At 42.6% G+C, this 20388-nt stretch overlaps 1 protein-coding gene across 1 annotated transcript; it reads right to left on the bottom strand.

Moving 5' to 3' along the window:
• Positions 1 to 3560: 3560 nt before the first annotated feature.
• LOC146672857 (HLA class II histocompatibility antigen, DR alpha chain-like) lies at positions 3561 to 5675 on the bottom strand. The gene is made up of 4 exons (XM_085401612.1): positions 5555 to 5675; positions 5228 to 5476; positions 4231 to 4512; positions 3561 to 4042 (listed from the first exon to the last, which is right to left on the bottom strand). The coding sequence occupies exons 1-4, from the start codon at positions 5610 to 5612 to the stop codon at positions 3912 to 3914; spliced, it is 720 nt and encodes a 239-aa protein (XP_085257738.1). The 5' UTR covers positions 5613 to 5675; the 3' UTR covers positions 3561 to 3911.
• Positions 5676 to 20388: the final 14713 nt, after the last annotated feature.

Raw genomic sequence — 20388 nt, 5'->3', positions numbered from 1 at the left:
GAAAGAAAGACGCAACAACATTATCATCCCCTATGTAGCCTTAACGCCCACACACACCCTGGGCCATCTGACCTCAGGAAATCACATGATAGGGTGGGGCCAGGTTTCACAGTGAGCTCACCCGAAACTCTGGCTGATTGTGACCCACACCTGCTTTCACACCTTGGCTCATGTGATTAGGTAGAGGATCATCAGGGGGTCCTTTTGTCCCTCTTTGTGGGGACACTGCCACTGGGTTTAAATCTAGGACTCTCCACCATTTGAACTCGTAGAACTGAAGAAGCTTCTCAGATGAGAGGTGAAACATCTTCAAGTAACTTAAAGAAGTCCAGACGCTTTTCTTTCCAAGCTCCTTAGAGTAACCTCTCATATTAACAGGGGTCATATTTACACACCTGTCCTCTTCTTCTTCATTAATAATAAGTAATCCTCTCTCTCTCAATACTTTTGATCAATTGAATTTACTGCATCACACTGTTTATACTCACACTTCCTGTCTCTTTCAACTTAAAAGGACAGAAGCACTCTTATTGTGAAACATTTCTGTGGAGCTCTGATGTTCCTCTGTGTGGACGGCACAGATCTCATGGATATTGGACTGACAATGCGTCTCATGAAATCAGTTTCTTAGTTAATGTGCAGTGTGATGTATTATGTAGTATAGATTTATTTTTAAGTTTCAGGCTCCAGAGCAGCTGAATCACATTTCACTGCTACATTCAGAGCAAAGGTTCAGATGAACTTTAAATGTTTGTAATTCACATTTTCTGTTTAGATATTCACGCAGACTAAATCATATTCAATGGAGACATTCAGTCAGAGTCTAACAGCACGTTTCAGCTCATAGATGTGTCAGTGATCAGACTGTTGACAAGGAAAAGAGTTCATCTCAACGTGATTGTCAGAGTCAGTGTAAATGCTGCTTCAGTCATTGAAATGTCAGATATTAAAACATGTTACAGCAGGAATATAAACATGTTGGATTCATTTCTATAAACACTCACTGATTTTTATTTAAACTGCTGTTATCAGCAGACTCACACACACACACAAACACTCACACACACACACACACACACTCACACACAGACTCTTTTATTAGAGTCTGAAATTGCTTTCAAAAACTGGATTTCAGTAACTTCATCTGTGACCAATGAAGTCAGTTCAATTCAATTCAGTTTTATTTATATAGCACCAAATCACAACAAAAGTCACCTCAAGGCGCTTCATAGATACAGAGAAAAACCCAACAATCATATGACCCCCTATGAGCAGCACTTTGGCGACAGTGGGAAGGAAAAACTCCCTTTTAACAGGAAGAAACCTCCGGCAGAAGCAGGCTCAGGGAGGGGCGGGGCCATCTACTGTGATTGGTTGGGGTGAGAGAAGGAAGACAGGATAAAGACATGCTGTGGAAGAGAGACAGAGGTTAATAACAGATATGATTCAATGCAGAGAGGTCTGTTAATACATAGTGAGTGAAGAAGAAACACCCAGTGCATCATGGGAATCCCCCGGCAGCCTACGTCTATTGCAGCATAACTAAGGGAGGATTCAGGGTCACCTGGTCCAGCCCTAACTATATGCTTTAGCAAAAAGGAAAGTTTGAAGCCTAATCTTGAAAGTAGAGATAGTGTCTGTCTCCTGAATCCAAACTGGAAGCTGGTTCCACAGAAGAGGGGCCTGAAAACTGAAGGCTCTGCCTCCCATTCTACTTTTAAATACTCTAGGAACAACAAGTAGGCCTGCAGAGCGAGAGCGAAGTGCTCTAATAGGGTGATATGGTACTACAAGGTCATTAAGATAAGATGGGGCCTGATTATTTAAGACCTTGTATGTGAGGAGCAGGATTTTGAATTCTGGATTTAACAGGAAGCCAATGAAGGGAAGCATGATAATGGTCGTGTCCAAATTCATGGGCTGCATCCTCCTGAGGACCCGACCCGACATTCTAGCCTTCAGATTAGCGTCACCGCTGTCTCTGTGGAGTTTAGTAAACTCGGCCGTCTGCTCCTTTCTATCTAAAATATAACAGGACACTGGAGTAACCTCTCAATCATCTCCTACTTCTGTTTAATTAGTTTTCTGTTTGATGTTTATTCAGCTGTGTGAAAACCACCCGAGGGATTAATTAACTTTAATCTCAGCCAAACCGATTTACTCACGAACAAAGAAAACACTGAAAAAGCCCAACAATAACATTTTTAGGTTGTCTCAGTGACTTATATATTACGTTTAGCCTGAGTAGCGAATGTCATGGTCCTGGGTCAAGCGACCCAGTGTTTGAGTTTATGTATCTTTTGTATTTCTGTTGTGCCTTAGCTTAGTGCACCTAGTTAATTTCTAGATTGCTGTTTAGTCTTGTTCCTTAGTTGTTTATGTCATCTCCCCCTGTACTAAGTCTCCCTGGTTCATGTGTCACGTCTGCGTGGTTATGTTTAGTTCATGTCATGTCTTATCTCCATGTTTCCTGTTTTACTTTGAAAGTCTGTATTCAATGTCAGTGTATTCAGTTTCACCTCTCCTGTCCTGTCGTTATGGTTATCTGTGTCAGCTGTGCTCCCATGTGTGGCCACTTCCCCTGATCATCCCTCTTGTGTATTTAGTCTCTGTGTTTCATGTAGTCTGTGTCGCGTCGTCTGTGTTCCCACCCTCCGTGTTTCCATGCCCAGTCTTTTGTATCCCCAGCCATAGCATAGTTTGTTCCCAGTTTAGGTTTGTTTAGTTACTGCTCTTGTGCTGCCCTCATTCTTGTTTGTTTCTTTCGTGATCATCAGCCACAATAAAGGCTCGCTTTTGTTTAAGTGCACTCCCGTATCCTCACTTGTGTCCGCACCTGAGTCCTCAACATGCTCTCCACACGGTCTGCCACTGCGACCGTGACAGTGAAAGTCCGCGGTGATCTGAAAATGATGTGTCGGGAGTTGTGCCGTTCTCGGCGGCTTCAGTAACCCTCGAGCTCCCGGCTCGCTATCGAGCTGGTGGGTAACAGACGTCTCTGAAAACGTCGAAGCACTTTTGCAAATATGCGATATCTTGATAAACCGAGCAGATATTTGAAGTTTACACAACTACTTTCTCGCCTGAAAATACGTTAAAAGTTTATTTTGTGACCCAGAAAGATTAGTATGAGTAATTTTAAAACTTAGTAGCGGCCGCCATTGTTGGAAACTGGAGTTTGGCAGGGCCGTGCTATGAATTCTGGGATATGGTGGGCCACGAAGGACACACCCGACCCATCCTTCAAATTCGGGGAAAAGGAGGACGCATTTGTCAGCTGCATTCGGAGGAGTCCACGAATTTGGACAGCCTTCGGCGCGTCGCTGTGACGTAATTGGCCTACAAATGCGGCCTCAGGAGGAAGCAGCCCATGAATTTGGACACGACCAATAATCACATGATTATAAACAGGAAACATGAACCTGCTCAGACACTCCTGACTCAGCTCTGAGAAACAAACCACAGGGAGTGAAATTGATCCATAAATATTTGTAAAGACACAGGAAGAACACTGAGACAGATTTGTGGGTTTATTGCTTTGATGAACAAGTTTATGAACACACTGAGGTCACCTGACACTGAGTTCAGATAAAACTGGTCTCAGTCTCATTAATTTGACTTTTGTCTCCTTTGTTTTTGTGGCAGGAAAAGGTTCCAGGTGGAATCTGCTGGATGGATGGTGGAGATACTCACTGTGACGAGGGAGCTTTAGTTTGCTTTGAATCCCAGAGTTGAACCTTATTGACACAGACGGTGACAGGACAGCTCATACAGGAGATTAACTTATAGCAGGTGAGACAGGTAGACAGGAAGCAGATGTTCATTGCAGGTGAAGTCTGCACACACAACAATAACACACACTCATTATGAGCTCATTGTAGAACTATGATGACATCATCACCGTGAGCCAATCAGCTGCACTCGTTTCCTTTGACGAGGAAGAAGGTTCCAGCAGCCACACCGAGCAGACCCACAGTCAGACCCACTCCACAGAACACAGAGGGTCCAACACCTGGATCAGAGCGAGCGGACGCCTCCACCTCTGGAGACACAAACAGAGACATGAACCTTCACATCTGGAGGCAAAGAGGAAAAACACACATCTGTCTCAAACTGTCAGCTCAGATCAGATCCAGCTGTTCTGATGAACACTGGGCTCAGTCTTCACAGCTGGAGACTGTCACATGTGTACCTCTGTCAGTGTTCTGGGTTTAAATAAAGTTTTCTCACCATAGATCTTGGTCAGTGGTTCTGTCAGGGCCAGATGTTGTACTGCACAGCTGTAGATGTCTCCTAGCTGTGGGGTGAACTGCAGTCTGGAGATCTGGGTGAAGGTCCCGTCTTTGTTGGGATAGGGAACATTGATGCTGGATCCTGTGACCTTCTGCTGATTCTTGGTCCAGGAGACGTTGACAGGAGCAGGATAGAAACCAGTCACGTGACAGATCAGAGTGTTCTCCTCTCCAAACTCCACCTCATCTCTGGTGTAGATCATCACAGCTGAAGGAACATCTGTGCACAAACACATCAGGCAGAGGATCAGAGCTTCAGCTGGTTCCCATCAGCAGGTGATCATTCAATTCAATTCAATTCGATTCGATTCAATTCAATTCGATTCAATTCAATTTTATTTATATAGCGCCAAATCACAACAAAAGTCGCCTCAAGGCGCTTCATAGATACAGAGAAAAACCCAACAATCATATGACTCCCTATGAGCAAGCACTTTGGCGACAGTGGGAAGGAAAAACTCCCTTTTAACAGGAAGAAACCTCCGGCAGAACCAGGCTCAGGGAGGGGCGGGGCCATCTGCTGTGATTGGTTGGGGTGAGAGAAGGAATGATGATGATAAATATCAATAAAACGTTCAGGTGTTCACTCAGATGATGTCATCACTGTCTGTGTGAGAGAAGCTAGAGTGAGGTCAGAATCATGAAGTTAAACTACAGACAGACTCAGTTCAGCTTCAGAGGAACTAAAAGGAGGAAAAATAATATAAACTGATCTGCAGTAAATGCAGAATACTGCATTCAGAAATACTGAAACATGAACACAAATATAAACACGTCAGTGTTTCTGTACACATGATCAGTCTGAATGTGCTTAAGGTGGAATGATTTTGATTGGACAAAGTAAATCAGCGCTGATGATGTCATCAGTGTGTTACTCTACAGAGCGTGCAGGTAAACACAGGTGAGGTGAGACAGGTGTCACATGTTGTATTTACCCTGTTCTGGAGGGAAGTCCTTCATGCCTTTACCACAAAGCTTTATGAGGTCTCTGCAGGTCTTTTGAAAAGCCACAGATGATTCATAAGCTTCTTCCCCATAACTGATAGGAACAATAAAAGGAGGCTGAGGGTAGATTTCCTCCTGTTTGTTGAAGTCTGCGTAGGCAAGCTCTTCACCATCCAGTCCAAACATGTTCTCTTCATCAGAGTCTGAACAGCCACCGACAGCAATGTCACTGTGCAGAGCTGAAACACATCAAACACTGATCAGTGACCTGATCAATGACCTGATCAATAAGCTGCTGTTTACAGAGACAAACTCACCGTCAGCAGAGACACAGAGGACACAGGAGAGGAAGAGGAGCAGCTCCTTCACCTTCATCAGCAGCTCTCTGACAGTTAAACTCTGAGTGTGTGTGTGTGTGTGTGAACCTCACATTGTGTGAGGGAACTCTCTGAAAGTGCAGCTGAGCTCTAACACACAGCAGCCAATCACAGAGCTCACAGTTCATGATGTCATCAGTGTCCAGGCAGACAGCAGCTGGAGGTGAACATGATCTGACACACACAGCACCGATCAATAATCAATATTTATAGACTCTTCAAAATAAAGTTCAGCCCGATCAGCTTCCACTCTGAGGATTTTCAAAATAAAACCAACTTTATTTTAATAAAATGATTCAGTTTGTTTACAAACACTGTGAAATATGACTTCATGTGTTATTTAAATAGTTTCCAGTTGAAAACACACCTGAGTTCATGTGTGTTACTGTGACAGTGAGAGTCACAGCTGAGTTTGTCAGCAGGAAACTTTTACAGACACAAAAACTTTACGCCTCCATCATATGTTGTAGATGCATCCAGCAGGTCCACCAGAGTCTTTGCCAGGCCGATTCTGGCCCCGGGCCTTATGTTTGACACCTCTACAATAACCTGATCAGCTTTCAGAGAGTGATTATTGATCACAAAGCTGAGGAGGAGGAGCTGCTCTGATCATGTGACAAATACAAGCTTTTCAAGTGTTTCCTCTGCTGTTTATCATGTGAACTCCCTGGAGATGGGGACCAAAGACTGTCCTCCAGTGAGCAGACTTAGTGCATCCAGGAAGCTGAAATACTGGATGAAATCCTGAGAGTGAGGGGTGGAGTCAGGACTGTCTCCCAGTGCTTCATACGCTGGTCCTGGGTTTAGATCCGGGTGGACTGAAGCTCACTGGAGCCTTTGGTTTGGTGCCCAGTGTGCTCCATGGATCTGAAGCCTGGGCTGGTCCTGACCATGGAGTCCAGATGTTTCTAGCTTTATTAAGGAGTCCAGGAACTGCAATGATGGCTGACAGCGGAAGAGAGTAGACGTGTATTCGTGAGCTCTCGGCGGTAGGCCCAGGAATCTCTCTTTATCCTGATTTGCCCTCATATAATTCTGGACCATAGTAAGAGGCAAAGTTACTAAGTAAACTTCTGTATGGCAAGTTATAATTTGTGACACTCAAAACGAAAGAAAACGGCTAAAACTTCAGGGCACCTGAACATATCAGCAACAAGAAATATGGCGAATGGGGAGGAGGAACTGCCAATTAACAAACTACTCAATGCTATCAAGGAAACTAAAGAGGACCTCACAAAAAAACGGCCGACATACAAACAACCCTGACGAAAATTGAATCCTCTCTTAATGCGCTTTCTGAGTGAGTTGAAGAGATGGAGGCGTGAGTGAGCGCAAACGAAGACGACATTAAAGATGCACGCAGCCGTGACGATAAAATGGAGAAATTGACAACGCAACTCAAAGACAAAATCGACGACTTGGAGAACCGCAGTAGAAGGTCCAACCTTAGGATACTGAACATCCCGGAGCAAGCAGAAGGCTGAGACGCTGTTGGATTTTTGGAGAAATTTATACCAGAAATCCTGGGGAATGATAACGTCACCTCACACATTACCCTTGAAAGAGCACACCGCGTCGGGAAGAGGTCTGGCCTCTCATCGCTAAGTTCCTGAACTCAGAGACGAAGAAAAAGTCCTCAGACTGGCTAGAAGTAGGGGAGAGATGACATGCGAGAATAAGAAAATATCGTTTTTCTCGGATTACAGCGCAGACCTGCAACGAAGAGACGAGTTCCATGAAACAGAGGCTGCGAGAGAAGGAGATTGAATATGCTCGGATGTACCCAGCGCAACTTCGCATCAGGCACCAGGGATCTATCAAAATTTTCTCCACTCCTGCCGAAGCACAACGTTATCTGAAAGATAAATTCAGTACTTCGCTGTAAATATTTTACCAAGAGTGGCTAAAATTTCAACCTTAGCAGCTGCCTGGGCCACCACTATGGTTTAGCTGAATTACCTACCTAATGTGGTTTTGTTACAGGGGTTTTATGAGGCCGGTTTTTACTTTAACGTTTTGGGGTTATGTTTGGTCTCTTACCAAAAATTTTACTCACACTTACGCAACTGTTCACACAGCTCCCTGGTCTAGGCCGTATCTTACTGTTATACCCATGTGCAGAGCTTCACCACATCGAAACGCACAAAAGCAGGAAAGTGTTCAGAAATCCCCAGAGTTGAATACCATGACACGTACCTGTCCAAGATATTCACATAAAAAACTTAAATTATGGTCCATCTAACTTGTATATCTTGGAATATTAGAGGGATCAATTCACCCATTAAGGGGAAGAAAATGCTGACATACTTAAAGAGGCAGAGAGTAGATGTCGCTTTTATCCAGGAGAGTCACCTCACAGACGCTGAACATTTAACATTACGAAGAGATGGGTGGGCAATGTTTTGTACTTGTAGATTGTGAAATAAATAGAAATAAGATAACTTTGGTAAATATATATGGGCCTAACTACGATGAACCTTTATTGTTTAACAACTTAATAATGAAACTGGCTACAGTTGAGGGCCAGTATATTGTGGGTGGAGACTTTAATTTGGTCCTAAACCCTTCTCTGGATCGGTCCTCACCCAAAACAACTTCACTATCAAAGGCAGCAACAGCACTGAACCAGGGTATGAAGGATATAGGCATAATTGATGTGTGGCGAAACCTTCATCCAGGCCAGAGGGATTTCTCCTTTTTTCAACAGTACATAACACACACTCTAGAATTGATATGTTTCTCTTACCACAAAATATGACGGCAACAGTGATAGATTGCTCCTACTTAGCAACTACTTTTTCAGATCATAATCCCATCAAACTCTCCTGGGCTACCAACATGTCGCAACCTGCAACCTACAGGTGGAGGTTTAAAAACTACATGCTAGGCTGGCTTTATTTCATATATGAACATTAATATTGAAATATTCCTAGATGCCAATGTTAAGGGTTCAATATTGAGGATGGATACAGGAGGTAATCCAAAAATAACAACACTGATCAGCCAGGTGAAGTCAAACGATGATTTGACTTCACGCGTGGAGGGACCAGCGCTGTACGCAGACAGCACTGATCTCTGACTAACAATGCATAAGCAGATGTTTTATACCAATAGGGCTTAAATTTAATGACGTCAAACAAATGACGTCAAACAAATACAATACATACATAGGTTTCAAAACCACAATGACTTTTAACACAGTTTAAAAGAACATTGTCTCCACGGCAGGTGCTTCCTGTCATCCTTCTGACTCTCGCTTCTCCAAAACCTCAAGCCATGCTCTGCAACAAGCTAGCAATTCTGCACGCACAAAAATGCAGCTGCAAGCAAACACGATTAACCTCTCACCTATAAATGAGTCTATCTACTGTGTGTGTGTGTGTGTGTGGGTGTGTACGTGTGTGTGTGTCAGCATGAAATGCACTCAGTTTCACCTCTCACCTCACCAGCTGAACCTTGTAACCTTTTCCACCAGACAGAAGGCCAGCACGTACACCACTGAAACTATATGTGTAATATATTGAATAAATGTTTTAATCAAATGATACTACTTAAAACTTAATAAAAGAATATGAACAAATAAAAGATAATAAAGAATGACCTGATATAAGTGTTTTGTAAGCATGTATTGCAATTCCTTCCACAGCTCCAGTCGACCTCACACTGGATTGGCCAGACATATCGCTGGACAAAGCTCTTGACCTTCCATTAATGGACTGAGCCACAACTCTTTAAAAGGCACAAACTGCAAGGTGTATAAAAATAGTTATAACTGCATCTGGAATACAAGGTTAATATGGTAACAGTATGCATAAACATTTTAAGGCCATCTTAAAGCTATCTGTTACATTGTTAAGGCAATGATCATACTGCAGATTATATTGTACTGATAAAATACTTTTGTTCAGTCCCACACCAACTCAAATTCCTCTTCACATGCCAATATCTGGGAAGCTCTCAAAGCCTATATGAGAGGTATGGTTATGTCATACGGTGCCAACAAGGCTAAAAAAATTAGAGAGAAGACAACTAAATTGGAGATTGACATTTAAAACCTGGAGCAGGAATTGTATATTGCTACCAAAAAGGAAGAATACCTCAATATATTAACAAAAACAAGGTTGCAATATGATAATCTATGCACCAGCAGAGCGGAAGCAGCCATGGCCAGAACTAGATATCACTACTACGAATTTGGAAACAAAACAAGTAAACTACTGTTCTGGCAAATTAAGGAAGAAACATCTGATAAATTTATACATAAAATATTAACGGACGATGGTAAACCTCTTGATGAATCAGCACTTATAAATGACGAGTTTAAACGGTTCTATGAAGATCTGTATAAATCTGAGCGAGGGGTTGACAGTACTGCTGCAAAAAGATTTATAGATGGAATAACTCTTCCTGAATTACATAACGAGGACAAAGAACTGCTTGATGCAGATATATCTGAGATGGAGGTACTTCAAGCCCTCAAGTGTTTACAAATTAATAAGACCCCTGGACCCGATTATTATAAGGCTTTCTCTAATAAATTATTGACACCACTTACAAATATGATTAAAGAAGCTTTAGAAAATAATAAATTACCAGAATTGGAAATTGCAACAATCACATTACTTCCCTAACCGGGCAAGGACAAACAGAGATGTGACTCTTACAGACCCCTCAGCCTCTTAAATGCAGATTATAAAATATTATCTAAAATAATTGCACATAGATTGGAGGACATTATGCCTAAGATAATACATGCTGACCAAACAGGCTTCATTAAAAACAGACATGGAGCAGATAGTGTGCGACGTTTGCTCCATATACTGAACACTGCTCAAAAAAACCAAGACCCCCTGCTAACAATCTCCATGGATGCCAATGAAGCATGTGACAGGATAGAGCCAAACTTTCTATTTCAGGCGATGGAAGCTACGGGCTTTGGAGAGAAGTTCACCTGTTATGTTAGGACACTTTTTAATGCCCCAGAGCCAATATCACAACAAATGATGTGCTCTCAGGCACTTTCTCTGTAACTAGAGGCTGTAGACAAGGTTGTCCAAGCTCCCCCTTGGTCTTTGCGATTGCGATCGAACCACTAGCAGTTGCCATTCGTACTAGTGCCTCCATATCTGGAATCAAATTTGGCACAAGTGAACATAAACTTTCTCTATACGCAGATGACCTCCTACTATATATAACGGACCCCTTTAAATCAATTCCCTCTTTAATGAAGTGTCTTAAAGAATACAGTGCAGCCTCAGGATATAAGATAAACTATACCAAAAGTGAGATTATGTCATTAAATATACAAGACAGCCGTATTAGAGCTCTTACTGACCCATTACAGTGGCGTAATAATGGCTTCACGTATTTGGGTATACAAATTGGTAAATCCAAGGATCAAATATTCAAACTAAATTATATCAAACTGTTGGAGCAAACCAAACTGAATATTCAGAGATGGATGGCTTTTCCAATATGTATCATAGGGAGAATTAATGTTATTAAAATGAACTTATTTCAATGTCTCCCTACAAATGTTCCTAAAAGTTTCTTCAAAGAGCTTAATAAACTCATAACTTCTTTCATATGGCAAACGAAAAATCCAAGACTCAAACTCTCCTCTTTACAGGCCCCATATTCAAGGGGAGGACTTAATTTACCAAACTATTATCTTGCCTCTCAATACCGATCAATTTGGATCTGGCTACATGCAGAGAGGAGTGAGGTTCTATGGGTTCCAACAGAACAACATGAGGTGAACCCCATACTATTAAAAGAAGTTCCATTTTTAGGTACAAAAAAATGTCTATCCAGGCTCACAAATAAATTGATAATATTAAACACCTTCTGCGCCTGGCAGGAATCCCACTGTCAAGAGATTTTTGTTTTTATATAATTTGATCAGCTTCATGAAATGTGTTTTTCTGTTGTTTAAGCAATCTAAATGTCTATGTGACTTTTCACCTAATAACTTTGTGATGAACTTATTCAGCTACTAAACCACTTCCTGTTTTTAGAGAACAGTTAGATGTAGAGAAGAGAAACCGCAGCTCTTTCCGAGAACATGTAGTTTTAGAAAAGGGGAAGAACCTGTTGATTCTGAGTGACGTTGTTATTTTTGCACACACACACACACACACACACACACACACACACACACACACACACACACACACAGACATGTATAAAAATAAAAGTGCGCAGTTCGCAGGGTGCGTTTGCTGCTGCCCACGCGTGTAAGAAATGACTGCAGTCTCTGTGTTTTCTAACTCAGGTGTCTTAGCTGAAGAATTACAGGGTGATTTAAAGAAATCCCCTGTCACCCACTCACTTCTGAAAATAAATATCTCTTTTCTTAGAAGGACACCCCTATGGGGCAACCCTGACCTCTCTCATCATATTGCTGACCCGATACTGCAGGGATGTAGGACAGAAATATTCAAACTGTTGCTGACTTATACAATAATGATTCATTTATTGACTTTCAACAACTAAAGGAAAAATTCAAACTCCCAGGACAAAGTTTCTTCATATTCCTACAAATAAGAGAGTGGGTCAAAGAGAAATCCAAAGGGTTATTCCCCGAGATACCAAAAGAAAGTCCTCTTGAAACCCATCTCTGCACTAAACCATGGAAGTCAATAAAAGGAATAGCATCTTCTATATATGCCATTATCAATGAAAAGTTACCTGACTATAACAAAATGTCTATAAAAAGAAAATGGGAAACAGACCTGGGCCATGTCTATGAAGAGGTAGAATGGCACCATTTATTGGAACAGGCACAGACCATGTTAATTTCTACAAAACACAGCTTTCTGTTTGTTTGTTTTTGTTTGTTTTCCAATTTAAAAATGAAAAAATAAAGCTTATAAAAAAAAAGGGAGTCCAGGAACTGTGTCCTTCTTCAGTCGGGTGAAGGGTGGAGGTCTTTCATTCCATTCACAGAGTTTTCAGCTTAGACAGCCATCTGTCTGACAGGAACAAACAGTCAGCCTCATCATGAAAACACTAAAACAGCAGCAGTCAAATATCTGCATATTTTTACACTTTAAACAAGGTATAATACAAGTAAAGAAAAGCAAAACAAAATAAAATAAAATCAGGAAAAGTCCAACGCCGATCAACAGTCTCTATGGCATCTGAAGCCATGTTTAAAGAATGTACATTATCTGGTATGTAGGTCCAGCACGCGGTGTTGAATAAGACGCACAATTGTCCTTTCTCAGCCAGGATCATGTCCAGTGCTACACGACGTTGCATTACAGCAATTGTGAGAGCGTTCCTTCCTGGATGAGGATGTTGATGTTGATGTGCAGTTTACACAAGTCACTCAGTCTTTCTCTGTGGTCCTGTTAAGCACGTATCTGTATCAGGCACTTTTCCTCCACGGATAGATTTAGTCTTTTGTCATGTCCATTAGATGGAAGTTGTCGTGCGTTCATCTTCTCAGTCTGCCTTGTGGCTCAGCTGCTGTTGGCATCAGCTGGGGTCCTGTAAGGGTGAGCTTTGCAGTTAAGGTAACCAGGAGGGTTCCCCCTTCCCATGGTTGCACATAGGTCCATCACACCCACACCTGGCCACCCTAAAGTTGGTCGGATGGAAGGTGAGAGTGCGGGCTTACCCGACGGGGGCCCAATCTTCACTCCCCCCCTCAAACCCCCGAAGCAACCAAAACACGGGTGAGACTTCCCTAATGTGCCTCCTTCGTAGTGTCAGGGCTTCCCGGGACCTCAACCTTTTTGCGGTGGCTCTGATGTATCCAGGAGGGTCTCCCTGTGGGTGTGGTCAATAACACTTGATAGGGACCCTCCCAGCGAGGCAAGCTCCAATTTCTTCTCTTGAGTACCCGTATTAGGACCCAATCGCCTGGTTTCAACCTGCAAGGGACTAGAGAAGCGTCGCACTGCAGTTCAAAACAATATCCCTATTTTCTAGTAGTTTTGCCATCCATTCTGCCAGAGTTGTTTCTCTGACAGATTTGTCTATTGGTTCACTTGCATCAATTCATGCATCTTTTCACCGAGTTCTGATTCAAACGATCTCACTTCTGATTCTTTCCAAAAATAATTTCACATGTAACAATTTGTGTATGTGTGTTTTCCATTCAGTAATGTAATTGTCAGTTATTTTCTCTCTTTATTTTACCTTCTTTTGTTTACCTCTTTAGTTTTCTGGTGAACATCTCTAAACACCATCATGAGTTCAGGCTTTCGTTTCAATCCAATTATACCCTCTATTCTCACAGTCGAACTCGTCCGGCTTCACCTCTGGTCCCCGTCCTCATCTCTCAGTGTCCTTTTGTTGTCTTGAATTCTCCAGCAAACACAGTCCGTTTCTTCTCTGTTTCTCTTCAGTATTTTCCTTTTGGATTAAGTCCCAGCCTGGCAAAATATCACATTCTACTTTGCATCACCAAAGAAATGCCTCTCACACCTTTATTTATCATTCAAAACCTTCTACTCACAGCGTTCACACACTTACACTGTTACAGGAGTTAGAAATATACCTCAAAACATGCTTTCCTAAGAGTATTTCAGACATGCCTTTCATAATCAGAAAGAGCAAGTCAAAGAAAAACAATTGAAACCTCTATTAATTCTCACAGCACACACGTAGAATAGAAAAATAAAACACACCAGCCACTCAATATATTTATATATATATATATATCCAAACTCAGTCAATTACTATACGTCCTCTAGGGCAACTCAAAACTTTATTTATAACCTTCTAATAAACATGAATGGCGTTTTAAACACACACATTCAACAATGTTTGCGGCAATATTAATAAAACCAACTGTGGTTTAAGGAGTTCACCGCTTACTAATTTGCATTTTATGAGTCTCTGTTTTATGGTGCTGCTTTTTGTTCATCCTTAAGTACGTCAAGTGGTATTTGCTTAATAGATGCCGACATTAATGTGTCTACAGTTTTTTGTGCGGCCAACTTAGCTGCTTGATCTGCAAAGTTATTGCCTCTAGTTATTCCTGATTTATCTTTCTGATGTGCAGCACATTTGCATAATGCTAACTGTTTTGGCAATGTTATTACTTCTAACAGTGTCTTCAAAAGACTTCCATGATGTACTGGGTTTCCAGCAGACGTAATCATTCCTCTATTCTGCCAGATTTTTGCAAAGTGGTGCACTGCTGAAAAAACATACTGGCTGTCAGTGTATATATTTATATCTTGGCCTGCGTGCAATTCACATGCACGTATGACTGCTTACATATAACCTGCTCCTCCATCTACATATAAGCAGAAAGGCTTATCATAGTCAGGCAATGCTAAAACTGTATTTGTCTGTAATGCCTGTTTTTAAATAACTGAATGCTTCTTCCTCTTTTTTCTTCCCTGTAGATGCAACACTACATTTTCACTTAAGGCATTTTAGATCATTTCTAGTTTGTGAAAGACATGCAGCTTGTGGGGATAGGTTAATTGGATAATCCAAATTGTCACAAGGTGTGAATGTGCGAGTGAATGTGAGTGTGAATGGTTGTCTGTCCCTGTGTGTTGGCCCTGCGACAGACTGGCGACCTGTCCAGGGTGTACCCCGCCTCTCGCCCTATGACAGCTGGGATAGGCTCCAGCGCCCCCCGCGACCCTGAAAAGGATAAGCGGAAGCGAATGGATGGATGGATGGATAGTTTGTCAAAGAATTCACACATCTCACACATTTCAAACTTTTGAGTTAGGGTTTTTTTTTAATATATTTAAATATACATATTTTAAACTTTGCATTGCTCACAGTTCTAAAACTGGGCATTTGTAAATCATATGCCTAATCACTATGTGTCATTGATCTACAAGTATGGTCACAAATCCGTTTCCAAACCAACAAAATAATCAAACAAAACAAAAAACATACATGAGTCAGGACACAAAAAGAAAAATGCTGCTACTGAAACAGAGCAGAAGTGTGAGGGAAAACTGAGCTCACAGGCAGCTGCATGTGTTGGCCTTTAATAGCATGCAGCTTCTGCTCTAAAAAACAAATAAATAAAAATAAAAGAAAATGTGTAACATGCTCATCAGCTTAGCAGTGTTCACATATTTAATTCGGCTTTTCAATCCTGTAGGTTTAGCTGTTGTCTACAGGGTTTGGCTTATTCGTTGTTACTATAGGTTCGCTCTATATCTCAGCAGTTTTCCAGCGGGTCAAGTGCCTCTATGCACTCCATCAGTTTAGTTATTTTCTTCGTTATCAATGCAACTCAATTCAATTTTATTTATATAGCGCCAAATCACAACAAAAGTCGCCTCAAGGCGCTTCATAGATACAGAGAAAGACCCAACAATCATATGACCCCCTATGAGCAGCACTTTGGCGACAGTGGGAAGGAAAAACTCCCTTTTAACAGGAAGAAACCTCCAGCAGAACCAGGCTCAGGGAGGGGCGGGGCCATCTGCTGTGATTGGTTGGGGTGAGAGAAGGAAGACAGGATAAAGACATGCTGTGGAAGAGAGACAGAGATTAATAACAGATATGATTCAATGCAGAGAGGTCTGTAACACATAGTGAGTGAAGAAGGTGACTGGAAAGGAAAAACTCAATGCATCATGGGAATCCCCCGGCAGCCTACGTCTATTGCAGCATAACTAAGGGAGGATTCAGGGTCACCTGGTCCAGCCCTAACTACAGTGGGGCAAAAAAGTATTTAGTCAGCCACCGATTGTGCAAGTTCCCCCACCTAAAATGATGACAGAGGTCAGTAATTTGCACCAGAGGTACACTTCAACTGTGAGAGACAGAATGTGAAAAAAAAATCCATGAATCCACATGGTAGGATTTGTAAAGAATTTATTGGTAAATCAGGGTGGAAAATAAGTATTTGGTCACCTCAAACATGGAAAATCTCTGGCTCTCACAGACCTGTAACGTCTTCTGTAAGAAGCTTTTCTGTCCCCCACTCGTTACCTGTATGAATGGCACCTGTTTGAACTCATCATCTGTATAAAAGACACCTGTCCACAGCCTCAAACAGTCAGACTCCAAACTCCGCCATGGCCAAGACCAAAGAGCTTTTGAAGGACACCAGGAAAAGTATTGTAGACCTGCACCAGACTGGGAAGAGTGAATCTACAATAGGCAAGCAGCTTGGTGTGAAAAAATCAACTGTGGGAGCAATCATCAGAAAATGGAAGACATACAAGACCACTGATAATCTCCCTCGATCTGGGGCTCCACGCAAGATCTCATCCCGTGGGGTCAAAATGATCATGAGAACGGTGAGCAAAGATCCCAGAACCACACGGGGGGACCTGGTGAATGACCTGCAGAGAGCTGGGACCAAAGTAACAAAGCTCACCATCAGTAACACACTACAACGGCAGGGAATCAAATCCCGCAGTGCCAGACGTGTTCCGCTGCTGAAGCCAGTGCATGTCCAGGCCCGTCTGAAGTTTGCCAGAGAGCACATGGATGATACAGCAGAGGATTGGGAGAATGTCATGTGGTCAGATGAAACCAAAGTAGAACTTTTTGGTATAAACTCAACTCGTCGTGTTTGGAGGAAGACGAATACTGAGTTGCATCCCAAGAACACCATACCTACTGTGAAGCATAGGGGTGGAAACATCATGCTATGGGGCTGTTTTTCTGCCAAGGGGACAGGACGACTGATCCGTGTTAAGGACAGAATGAATGGGGCCATGTATCGTGAGATTTTGAGCCAAAACCTCCTTCCATCAGTGAGAACTGATGAAACGAGGCTGGGTCTTCCAACATGACAATGATCCAAAACACACCGCCCGGGCAACAAAGGAGTGGCTCCGTAAGAAGCATTTGAAAGTCCTGGAGTGGCCTAGCCAGTCTCCAGACCTCAACCCCATAGAAAATCTGTGGCGGGAGTTGAAAGTCCGTGTTGCTCGGCGACAGCCCCAAAACATCACTGCTCTCGAGAAGATCTGCATGGAGGAATGGGCCAAAATACCAGCTACTGTGTGTGCAAACCTGGTAAAGACCTATAGTAAACGTTTGACCTCTGTTATTGCCAACAAAGGTTATGTTACAAAGTATTGAGTTGTATTTTTGTTATTGACCAAATACTTATTTTCCACCCTGATTTACCAATAAATTCTTTACAAATCCTACCATGTGGATTCATGGATTTTTTTTTCACATTCTGTCTCTCACAGTTGAAGTGTACCTCTGGTGCAAATTACTGACCTCTGTCATCATTTTAGGTGGGGGAACTTGCACAATCGGTGGCTGACTAAATACTTTTTTGCCCCACTGTATATACCAGGCAGCCCAACTTCAGTAACCCTACAAACGTCACTGCTGTTTACTCTCCTGTCCTTATTTATGTTGAGATTGATAGCAGAGCTGTACGTTTTATTTTGTTTCTTAAATCTCTCAACCTGCTGAAATTCTCTGCCAACACAGAGGAGATTCTCAGGAGGAAAGCATCATGACCTTCTCCATCACCTGCTGGTTCCACTCCCTCAGCCTTCATACAGGAACAGACTGCAGCACACTGCATCAGTGTGCTCTAAAATCATCGGCCTGCCTGTCAGAACTCTGGCACAGGTTTTCAGCCCACAGGCCCTTAGACAGGCCCGTTTCGAAACAAACGAAACACAAAGAGCCAGAAACCAAAACGGCAAACACAGGAGCCCAGAAAACAACTCAAAGAAAACCGACCAAACAAAAAAGGGTCACAAAAGGTACAGGCGGCCAGTAAAACAGTTCCGAAAAAAGTTCAGGGGGCCGGCCTGGAGGTTGACAGCACAAAAGTCCAAACCCGGGCAGTTCAGGAGGCCGACCGTGTGAAAAGTAATGGCAAGCGAAGGAGGTCTGGAGGCAGGCCGCGCAGAGGGCAGCGGTGGCGATGCAGGCGAAGGAGGTCGGGAGGCTGGCCTCGTAGAGGGCAGCGGTGGCGATGCAGGCAAAGGAGGTCCGGAGGCTGGCCTCGCAGAGGGCAGCGGTGGCGACTGGGCAGGTCCGGAGGCTGGCCAGGTGGTAACAAAACTGAGAATAAAAAATAAGCTCACGCAGACAGAACACACAGCAAGATGAGGGTAGATAAGGGTAGTCTAAGGAGCTTGGAAGAAAAGCGTCTGGACTTGTTCGCGGTCTGCGACACGGACACTTCTTCTTCTTCTTCTTCTTCTTCTTCTTCTTCTTCTTCTTCTTCTCTCAAAAACTGAAAAAAAGCCTGATAACATTTATCCCCTGACTCCTTCTGTACTAACCCTACAAGATCAAGCTTCATAGCAATGCTACTGAGATTTTGGACCAACCGTCTCCTCTATACCGTATATTTCTGACACTGCAAAATAACATGCTCCAAAGTTTCATCCTCTCTACAATAATCACATTTCCCCGAGGCATGCTTCCCTATCAAGAACAGTGTGGAATTCAAACCGTATGTCCAAATCTCAGTCTTGACACCACCACCTCCTCTCGCCTACTCCTTCTTGTGGCTCTCCTCACTCCCACCCCCCTTTGGATTTTATATAACCACCTTACCCTCGTGTCGTCTTCCCACTGTTTCTGCCATCTACCCCTCATTTCTAGCTTAATAATACTCTTTACTTCCTCCTGACCAAAATTCAGCGCCAGATCAACTCTCTCATGATTAGTGGCTGCCTTTGCTAACCTGTCGGCTGCTTCATTCCCCCTTACCCCAGTGAGCCGGGACCCATACAAACACTACTGACAGACCATCATATGTATCCTGAAAAGAGTTTGCTGAACCTCTAATAAAATATCTGACCTACCTTTCGAGTGACCAGTCTGTATGTAGCCTGGGAAATGGTTAGCCACACAGGACACAATTACTGGGGAGAAATAAAGGAAATGAAATGAAATACAAAACACAAAAATACGGCAGTGGCCTCTGTCTGTGCAGAACAAAATACAAAGACCTAAATCACACAAGGCTCCTTTAAAAAGATGTGGAAGTGTTACATACATTTTTATAAACACTTACATTCCACAGCAATCTCAGCTCACTTGGAATACTGGAGCACACAGACGATCTCGCAACTCCACTGGTGGAGCCACAGCTGCCCTGGGGCAGACTGACAGAGGCGAGGCTGCCATATCGCACCATTGGCTTATGGCAGGAAGTAAACAGGAAGTCCCAAGATGCATTTCTTGTTAAGTTTTTTTTTTGAAAACTGCAGTTAACCCTTAAGCACTGCCCCCCCCCCCCCCCCCAGTGACCACTATATGCAACTACACAAACCTATAAAATTAACAGCTTCAAGTGCACACAACATGCAGATAACAACGAAATAGCACAAGCAATAACATTAAATTACCCAATAACATTCTTGTCTTACCATACATGGAAACAAAGAAACAACATTTTAAGACCCCTTTTTGAACCTTAAATTGATATTTGGTTAACTGAAATGGAAAATATTATTATTAATTTACCACTCGGCTACATGTAGACAAACCAAGGCTGCACTTGAATCTGAACAAATAATCGTTTTCAACGGCCTCAAATCTTCCACCCACTGTACTGCTAATAGAATTGCTAACATTTCTCCTGTGAACACAGACAATCCATTAATAATTCTCTTCCCAATCTTTACCATAAAGTCCAGAATTACTATTGCCACCCCCCACTTGACTAGCTGGATTCTTTGAAGCATCCGTATATACCTGCACATACCCATAATACTGATCTATGTAACCCTGAACTATATTTGAGTCCAGACCGGCTGCCCCGTCCTTACTCTTCTGGTGCAATGAAGAAAAATATACAGCTGCTTCAGGAAGTATCCATGGAGGGACTGCAGGCCTCGGCA

This window comes from Rhamphochromis longiceps, linkage group LG3, assembly GCF_057381845.1.
Source record: "Rhamphochromis longiceps isolate RC_006_pf linkage group LG3, R_longiceps_female_GT1.1, whole genome shotgun sequence".
NCBI lineage: Eukaryota > Metazoa > Chordata > Actinopteri > Cichliformes > Cichlidae > Rhamphochromis > Rhamphochromis longiceps.
This window is presented reverse-complemented; position numbering and strand designations above follow the sequence as displayed.

Excerpts from the sequence above, each read along its gene's own strand:
- LOC146672857 (XM_085401612.1), bottom strand. The coding sequence starts at position 5,612 with ATGAAGGTGAAGGAGCTGCTCCTCTTCCTCTCCTGTGTCCTCTGTGTC. Across the intron at positions 4,513-5,227 it reads GGACTTCCCTCCAGAACAGG|ATGTTCCTTCAGCTGTGATG; the intron begins GTAAATACAACA and ends GTTTGTGCACAG. Across the intron at positions 4,043-4,230 it reads ACCACTGACCAAGATCTATG|AGGTGGAGGCGTCCGCTCGC; the intron begins GTGAGAAAACTT and ends TTGTGTCTCCAG.